At 64.4% G+C, this 8745-nt stretch overlaps 1 protein-coding gene and 1 long non-coding RNA gene across 6 annotated transcripts in view; one reads left to right on the plus strand and one right to left on the minus strand.

Moving 5' to 3' along the window:
• Positions 1–6658, minus strand: part of BAIAP2 (BAR/IMD domain containing adaptor protein 2) — a 62751-nt gene extending 56093 nt beyond the window's left edge. For 3 of the 5 annotated variants that reach the window (XM_049635529.1, XM_049635528.1, XM_049635527.1), the window contains exon 1: positions 6442–6658. In XM_049635529.1, coding sequence (XP_049491486.1) covers positions 6442–6495 — 54 coding nt within the window. In that variant the 5' untranslated portion in view covers positions 6496–6658. Of the gene's footprint in view, positions 1–6128; positions 6412–6441 lie in introns of those variants that run through there. The other 2 variants (XM_049635526.1, XM_049635530.1) reach the window with 2 other exon arrangements.
• A 75-nt stretch (positions 6659–6733) lies between these two features.
• On the plus strand, positions 6734–8203 carry LOC125926276 (uncharacterized). The gene is made up of 2 exons (XR_007459037.1): positions 6734–7171; positions 7854–8203. It is a non-coding gene; the product is annotated as an uncharacterized LOC125926276 (long non-coding RNA).
• Positions 8204–8745: the final 542 nt, after the last annotated feature.

Genomic DNA, 8745 nt, shown 5'->3' on the forward strand with positions numbered 1-8745 from the left:
GACGTCAGGCTCCAGGCTCCGAGCCATCAGCCCAGAGCCTGACGCGGGGCTCGAACTCACGGACGGCGAGATCGTGACCTGGCTGAAGTCGGACGCTTAACCGACTGCGCCACCCAGGCGCCCCCCAACCTCTTCTTTTAAAAGTCCCACCAGAAACGGCAAGTCCACTCTGCCTCCGTGTGTGGCCCCGGGTGATGGCTGTGCCCTGCTGGACAGTATTCTAGCTCCAGGATGGGGGGCCCCCACCCCGTTCTCACCGCCAACTCCAACATCAAAACATCGATTTGTTTCCCAGCACAAACACCTATGACACCTTGGTTACAGGTGCTCTGGTTTTGTGATCTATTACACGCGTCGTCACCTGCCACACGCCGACCCATGACTGTCCCTGGTATGGCTGGCCACAGGCAAACGTGGACGTCACATCCACAAACCATTACCAACTCAGAAGGAACAGGGGTCCTGGCTGTTGTCTGGAAACCTTCAATCAGAGAAACAAGAAGGCAACAAAGAAGGCGGGATGGGTCTCAAGGCTTGGAACGAAACACCAAAGCCTCGCTCAGGAAACACCGACACCCGATGGCCCTGGGGGAGGGGGAGGCGGAGGGGGACACCGTGACACTGGGCTGTGAGCCAGAACAAAACTCGGGAGAGCCCGACTCTGAACATGAAGCAGTTTCACGCAAACCCTACCGATTTATTTCACGCGTGTTTAACACAGGACTTTCTAAAAATCGTCCAATGGTTCTAAAAAACTACCTCCGTAAGTAAATCGTTAAAATCCCAACCACAAAGAAAGCACTGCGTTCTGATCGGCGGCCTTGTTTCCTCCTGGTGGCCCTCACCGGCCCCCGGCATCTCAGTTCGGGGTGTGAGTCCAGGGACGCGCGTCCAGACCCCTCCTGTGCTCCGCCCCCCACGGCAGTGCCCTCAGACGCTCATCTCGTAGCCGAAGACCTCAAGACAGGCTCCACAGACCCCAGACGGGCCCCGAAGTGGGAAGGGGTGCCTGCAGGGACCTGGGACCATCCTGGACACCGGGTGCCTGCAGAAGGACTGATCCCGCTGGGTCACAGAGCCAGGGCAGGGACAGGCCAGGTGAGCCTCCACCCTGCTGGCCTGCAGGGGTCCAGGGGCCAGACGGGGGCTCCTGCGGTGCACGTCGGCAGGAGGGGCTGGAGACAGGAGAAGGCTCCTGTGGACAGTGTGGGCACGGATCCCCTGGCCCGTCCCCAAGGTCACCTCTTAGAGACGGGCCCGGTGTGGTTCCAGGCCCCCCCTCCCCACCCAGCCCCTCTCTTCACAGGCCCGTGGCCCCCTGCTGTGGGGACCAACGCCAAGGCCCAGGATGCTGCAGGACCGACTGCTTCCCAGGCGGCACCCGGCATGCCTCGGGCCCTGAGAGAGACGGACACGTTGTGCTTGGGGCCACAGACCTGCCACAGCTTCTAGGACCCACGAGACACCGAGCTGCTGCTCCGGGAGCAGCCGGAAGGGCAGACCGGGAGGGGCGCCCCAGAACCCGGCCTGTTCCTCCAAGCGCTGTGCTCACGTGCAGGCCCCAGTCAGGGCTCCACGCCGGTCCTGAGTCAGCACACCTGGGTCTCAGGGGAAGGCTGGCCTTACTGGGGAGCATGTCACTTGGAGACAAAAGGTTCTCTCTTTAGGAGAAGCCGAGGCACCCACCTCCCCTCGGGCCACTGTCCGGAGCCACCTGTGCCCACTGCCCCCCACCGAGCATCCCGGCAACGCAGCCCAGTCAGGGCCAGGAGCGGATCAAAGCCGGGGAGGCGGGTGCTGGCTCAGTCCATGCTGTCCGTCGCCACTACAGCTGCCATCGGACGGCAGCCTGGCACCGACCGCCCCACCAAAGGCGCCCCAGTGTTGTGTGTCCGGGGGACACGGTCTGCGCTACAATGGGGACACCTGCCCCACCCTGAGGCCCAAGTAGAGGGGCCAAGAAGGCAACGCGGGCAGGCCCTGGCTCAGTACACGCAGGAGGGAGGAAAGAGGCCCGGAGCCAGCCAGGCCAGCGGCCCAGGGCGTCCCGTGCTGGACCGACGGCTCAGGTGTCCTGACTGGAGGGTGACAGCACACAGCCCATGTCCAGGGTGCCATGCCAGGCTGAACGGGGACGAGTGGGCAGCGAGGCCAGCCGGGTCCGTGGCCCCCCAGTGCCCCCATGTCCCACGGTAACATCGCGGGGATCTCCTGAGCAGGACTGAGACCTGCAAACTCGGGAGGAGTGCGGCCCTCCTCCCCGACCCCGGGAGGAGGGGACAAGGCCCTCTCTCTCAGCACCCAACCCTCCCACGAAAGGCAGCCTGTCCCAGGCAGCCCAGCCAGCACATCCATGCCAGGGGGGATGGCCCCAAGGGAGCGGCATCCAGAACCGCACGGCACCTGCGAGCGCCTCTCCCTGCTGATGGCACCCGAAAGCCCGGGGCCAGCGCCAGCCACCATTCCGACCTGAAGCCCCCGGCGCACAGCGGTCAGTCCCGTGAGCCAAGCCAACCTCCAGGACACAGGACGTGTGCTGGACGCCAGACCCACAGGGACAGCCCAGGCAAGACCCTCCTGAGCCAGCTCGGGACTCCACAGAACCCCAGGGCTGGGCCCCAGTGCCTCGAGGCCACCCCATTGTGTTCAGCGTCCGTGCCCCAGGCATCCAGCCAACGAGGAGCCTGTGCAGAGCCGACAGTCTCCGGGACATGACTTAGGCACAAGAAGCTGCCACAGCCAGGCAGCTCCGAGGTCAGCACAACAGAGAAACTGCCCCTCACCAGCCGGCTACTCCAGACAGGGCGCGGGACGGTGGCAGGCCAGGACGTGCACCCCGCAGCACACCGGAGAGCAGTGATGGCGGGCGCTGCCACCCCCAGAAGACACCCCCGACGGGGCACCCCCGGGAGTGCCTCTTAAGCAAACATGCCACACACATACACACGCGTCCTCACGTTCACACACGCGCGCAGGCAAGCACACACAAGCACACACAAGCACACACAGCAGGCACTTCCATTGCCAGGGAAGCTGCCTATCACAGCCCAGCGGGCCTTCTCCGGCCGAGGGTCCACTGAGCTCCGTCCACGCCAGACCCCAGGCTTCCGATGGCAGCAATCACTCCAGCGTGATTGTCCAGCTGTGTGTGAGGGAAAGCGGGCCCGGGGTCAGCGGCACAAGGCTTCCCGGGGCTCCCCCGGGCACCCACCTGGAGGAGAATGTGGGACACAGCAGAGGGTAGTGGGCAGGGCCCGGGCAGCCGGGCCTCAATGGGAAAAGCCAGCCGCGGGCTCTCACCTGCCCAGGTCAGCTCCCTCCCACGAGCACCCAACACCCACCACCTTGCACCAGCCTTACCAACGGCACCAGCGGCAGCCAACCTGCCTGACTCCAGCTCCGGGAGCCCCGGGCTCACCCACCACCTTCACGAGGCAGCTGCGGCCGGGCCGGCTTCCCCACAACAGCTACAGGGTGGGGACGACCAGACAGCCTCTAGTGACCGGCCTGGTCGTGTGGACCAAGGCCCAGAAGCCTCAACACCATAAACAATCACATCCACGGCTTTCCTGGGAACTCGTCCTTCTCAGGCTGTCTCCCACCTTCCCACGTCCTCAGGACAAGCCACGGATGCCCCTATTCCTGGAGACGCTGCACAGCAGCTCCCCTCCAGGGTCACAAGGTCACCTGAGAGCCACGGCTGCTCCTGGCCTACCGGACCACGAGAACACCAACCTGACAGTCGCTCCCCAGAATCCCCAGGAACAGAGGCCAGCTGCTACAGAAGCCCCTTTCCCTACATCGGGTCATCAGAGGTCTCTCCCGAGAGGGCTGTAGTTGGGGCTTCATTCTGAGCACTTCGTGCTGGCCCCCGCCCCACTCTGTCCCTCACTCCAGGCAACCCCCCAGGGCTGCCCCCTTGGCCAGGTCTTGGACTCTGGGGTCTGCTGCCTGCACCCCCATCCCCTGAAGGACCCGGCCCAGTGCCTGTCGCCCTGCCCAGCCCCGAGGGTGAGTTCTCAGGGGACATCAGGAAGGCATTCTGCTGCTCTCCCCTTCAGCTTCCGTGAAATTCCCCGAGGACGCGGCTCCGGCAGAAGCTGGGCCACAGAGAAAAAGGTGAAAGTCTGTGTTGCTGGTTCTTCCAGGGAGGAGTGCGGTCTATTCTCACATTTTTAATCAGCAAGGCCAAGGACGAGTGTCCCCGCCGCTCCGGCCTCTGCCAAGGCAAACAGCACTCAGAGCTGGAGCTGAAAGGATGCAGGGCCAAAGCAAACAGCCACGCTGCAGCGCAGGGGACACAGAGAGGGGCCACATCCCGGCCACCCTTCCGCAAGCCACCGACCCAGGAACGGGGGCAGCGCGGCCCCCAGCCGAAACAGAGGGCCAGCCAGGTCCACACAGGTGGCTCCAGCCGTGTCTCCGTGTGGGCTGCTGTCTGCCTGGCCGGCGTGCCCCCGCCGCCCCACCTGTACCAGCTCTGCTGCGGAGCCCCGAGCTCCCCAGCGACAGAACACAAAAGGGCAACACAGCACCGGCACTCGAGACTTGGCAGTCGGGCCACAGAGCCTCGGGAAGAGCACCGCCTACAACCCAACCCGCCTGGCCTGCGTTGCAGCGCGGGCCTGCTGTGAGGCCCGGAGCGGTCGCGGGGGGCACAGCCCTGCTCTCACCAAAGCCGGCTGCGTCCAGCCCTGCAGATCCTGGGTCTCTCTCTGCCGCGCTTGCCCACGGGAGCTCATTAGTGAACTGAGCGACAGCACACACCACAGACTTGCCTGTTGAATGTGCACCCCAACCCTCCAGGCTGCTCCCAGGGGTTCACAGCCCTTGCCGTCATGCTGCCTGCAGATCTCCAGGTAAATCACAGCTCCGCCTGGAAGCCGCTCGGCGGTGACTGCACGCCTCACCGCCCAGGCTGTGAGAGTTTTAGTGCGGATGATCGTGGGTTCCCCAGAGCGAAGCCAGGCCGTGCACCCCTCCCGATCCTCGCCATGGAAGTTCCTGTTTAATAGTTTCGTTGCAGAAGCAAGAAAAATAGGAAAGAGACCCTCTGCCCGGCACTTCCCTCCCCCCACGCCTTCAAGAACGAGCACATGGTTACGGAACTAATGATTAATGACTTAATGAAGCTCCCTTCCCCGACAGCGTTTGCAGAGCAACACGACCAGAAACGTATGCCACACACTCCGTGACACCAAACACAAAACCCCAGAGGCTGTTCCTTTTCCGTGCCGAGTCCTCAGCCCTCTTCGACTCATGTTCACCAGCAGCTCCAACATGGCTCCAGAGCCGACTTACTCAATCCCGACCCGGCTTCAGCATTCCTGCCATGACCCAGCTCTAACTTGAAACCCTACGTGAGAAGCCGCGTTACCGGACAGTCTGCCACCCTAAACCCAGCTGAAAGAAAAGGGGGCCACCTGGGAGGTCTCCCTCTGGCCGTCCAGAGCCTGAGCCAGCCTAAGGGGGAGGGCCTCACAGGCCACTGGCTAAGGAGGCACAGCCACAATTGTTAACACAATTGGGGGCCCTGCAATCCCGTTTAGTGGCCGTGAACCAGCAGCCACGGCGTAAACACCTGAATCTCCCAGCCTACCACTTAACCTTCAGATACCGTTCTGAAATAAGCAGCCTTTGTAAGAGGATTGCTGTGGACGCCCGGGGCCGATTCTCCCTCTGGAGAAAATGCCCGCCTGGGACTGCACTGGGCCCTGAGCCCCTGGGAGCCTGGGTCTGTTTTACTGGGGGTGAGGGTCTAAACCGAAAAAACAGACGCTGGAGAAACAGAAACCCAAGGGCCTGTTAACCTCGACAAGGCACAAAATGACCAGGGAGGGGGCCTCCGAGGGGTCTTCCCGCGGGGCTCCGCGGGCTCAGACGTGACAGCGACAGTGTGCAGAGGAGGACGCGAACCCCACTCTCCACACACATCAGAGGCAGGCGCGCCAGCCTCCTACACAATTAGTCTTCTCCTCCGCGGTTACATAAGATGATGGATTATCTGTCCACCCCTCCAACCTGCCCGCGCGCGACCTCCCACCTGGGGCCCCGTCCATCACTGCCCGAGAAGGAGTTGCGGAAGGGGAAAGCCTGTTGAGGAGAAAGTGCCCAAAGGCTTGCGTAACCTGGCTGGAGGGGCCACCACGGGGCCATCACGCCGTCCGGGGTGCAGGGCGACGCGCGGCGCGGCCCCTGGACCCCCGGCGGCCCCCGCCCCGCTCCACTCCGGTCCGAGGGGCCCCGTCCCCCGGGCGCCGGCGCGGACGCGCGCGGAAGGGGCGCGCGGGGGCGACGCAGGGCTGCCGGGGCGGGGGGCTCCTGAGCCCACCTGCGAACGAGCGGCTGGCGCCGGGTCCCCGCTGCCGCTCCGAGAAGACCCCCCAAGGGCCCAGGGGCCGCCCCGGTCGGGCCCGGGCGCGCGGACGGCGCGGGGCTCACCTTGTAGACATTTTCCGTGAGCCGGTGCATCTCCTCCGTGCGCGACAGCGACATGGTGCTGGTCCGGCGGCACCGCGGAGCGGAGCGGGGGCACGGGCGACGGCGGCGACGGAGGCGGGCGCGGCAGGAACGGGCGGGCAGCGCGCGAAGCCGGACCAGAAACGCGGCACCCCGCCGGCGGCCGCCTTTATAACCACCCAGGCCCCGCCCCCCCTCAGGCTCCGCCCCCCGCACCCGGATCACCGCCCCCGGCCGCCCGCCCCCGCCCTGCCGCGCCGCTGCCAGGCAACCGGCAGGCCCCGCCCCCGCACCGCCCTTCCCATTGGTAGGTTCCGGAGATGGAGGAGGAGGCGGGGCCCGCGGGCCGGCTGAGGGCAGCAATTGGCCGGTAGCGCTGTCGATCGCGGGGGAGGAGGCGGAGGCGCGGCGCGGGCCTCGGCCCTGGGAACAGCCTGGGGGCCGGGCGACAGCCGGGCTGGGGGCGGGGCGGCGTGGGCCGGTGGCGCTGGAGGCGGAGAGCGGAAGGTGGGCGAGAGCGCGTGGGGGCGGCTCTTCGCTGAGTCGCGAGTCGGGGCGGCCCCTGGGCGCCGCTCCCTGCTAGTGGCGGGGGGCGCGGGCTCGCGCAGGGCGGGGGAGAGTCCCTGGGCAGCCGGCCGCGCGGGCGGAGTGAATGATGGGGAGAGGCCGGCACGCAGCCGCACGGTCCGGCCCGGACCCGGAGTTTTGGGAGGTAAGTCTGCGAGACGGCGGAGACTCGGGCCACGGGGAGGATGGGCCCTGGGGAGGATCCTGAGACGGAAGGATACTGGGGGGGGGGGGACCTAACGGGGGGGGGGGGGACTCGGGGGAGGGCGCTGGGAAGGCTGGACCTTGGGAGGGGGTGGTGTTCTGCGGGAAGACCCTGGGAGGGGAGGACCCTGGAAGGGGTGAGCATGGGGGTGGGGTGGGCCCTGAGGAAAACCCTGGGGAGGGGCACCCTGGGGCTCGGGGAGGAGAACTTGCCAGGAAGATGGTAGAGGGGGCGGATGGGGGGTGGGGAGAGGACCCTGTGGAGAGGACGGCGGGGGACCCCCAGGGAAGGAGAGGACCCTGTGATGGCAGACGACCCTTGCTGGGGGCAGTTTCTTTGGGGAGGGAGGACCCTGTGGGTGGAGGAGAGCCTTCCTTGAAGGATCAAGGGGCCAGAGCTGCCTGGTTTTCCAGGGAGGTTCCACGGGGGAAGCTGACCAAGCTGGCACACAGGGATCCCAGTACAGTTCCTTTGAAAAAATATTTATATAAATTAGAGTTGCATTTGGAGGAATTATTTGCTTTACGTTGTGAAACACCAGATCTGAGTGTTTCCTTATAACAAAGCCCTGACATTGTGCCAGCATCCCATCCAGGATGGTCACTCATACTTTCCCTTCAAGCCCAGGTGCCCAGGGAGACATAGCCCCACAAGACATCAGTCCGACAGACCGGGACTAAGACAAGTCCCGAAGTCACAGCCAGTCTACCAGGACCCAAGTGGACCGCATTCTGCTTCGTAGGATCATCCCAAAGAAAGGACAGCAACGTGCAGGACGAGGTTGCCTGCCCTCCTGTCTGCAAGCCTTCCGTCACAGGCAGATCCTTTTTGGTTGAATTTCCTTCCTGAAACCAGCTGTGGCTTCCTCTTCTTTATTTGTTGTTTGCAGAGTTTTAAAGTAGATTCCTGCGTTTATAGGTTTTGGGATTCTTTTGGTTGTAAGTGACAGAAAGCAATTCCAACCGGCTCTGACGACTGGGACATTTATCTGCTTGTGCGGCTGTGAAGTTAGGGTTGTCTCCTTCCCCTTCTTTCTCTTTCCTTCCCGGCCACCATGGTGTGGTGCACGCTTGCATCCCGCCGGCCCTAGGACCAGCGTCTGTTGAACTGACCGGGGTCAGGGGCTGAGGTGGAGCTGGGTGGGGGCGGGGTAGAGCTGGCTGCTGCTTGCCCAAAGGGAAGTGACGTGGTTGGGGTCAGAAGAATGACAGGTGGAAGCCGGCAGGAAAACCGGGGAGGGGGTGGGGAGGGGTATAGTCTGGAGAGTCCTGGGCTGGCCGCTCCCCTCGGTCTCAAGACAGTGGAGGGAGGAGAGAGTCCTCTCCTGAGAAGCATCTGTAGTCCTAAGCACCGCTCCACTCTCTGGAAGGTTCTGCCCTTGACTACCGTTCTCCTGCCCAAGGGCATGCTCCCCTTTGGTAGCAGCTGAGGTAGGGGAGCCACTCCGAGCCTGGCCTGCCTTCCAGCAGCCATCCTGGGCCTCTCCCTCTCCCTGGCAGCTGGGCAGGAGGTGA

This window comes from Panthera uncia, chromosome E1, assembly GCF_023721935.1.
Source record: "Panthera uncia isolate 11264 chromosome E1, Puncia_PCG_1.0, whole genome shotgun sequence".
In the NCBI taxonomy this organism is placed as follows: domain Eukaryota; kingdom Metazoa; phylum Chordata; class Mammalia; order Carnivora; family Felidae; genus Panthera; species Panthera uncia.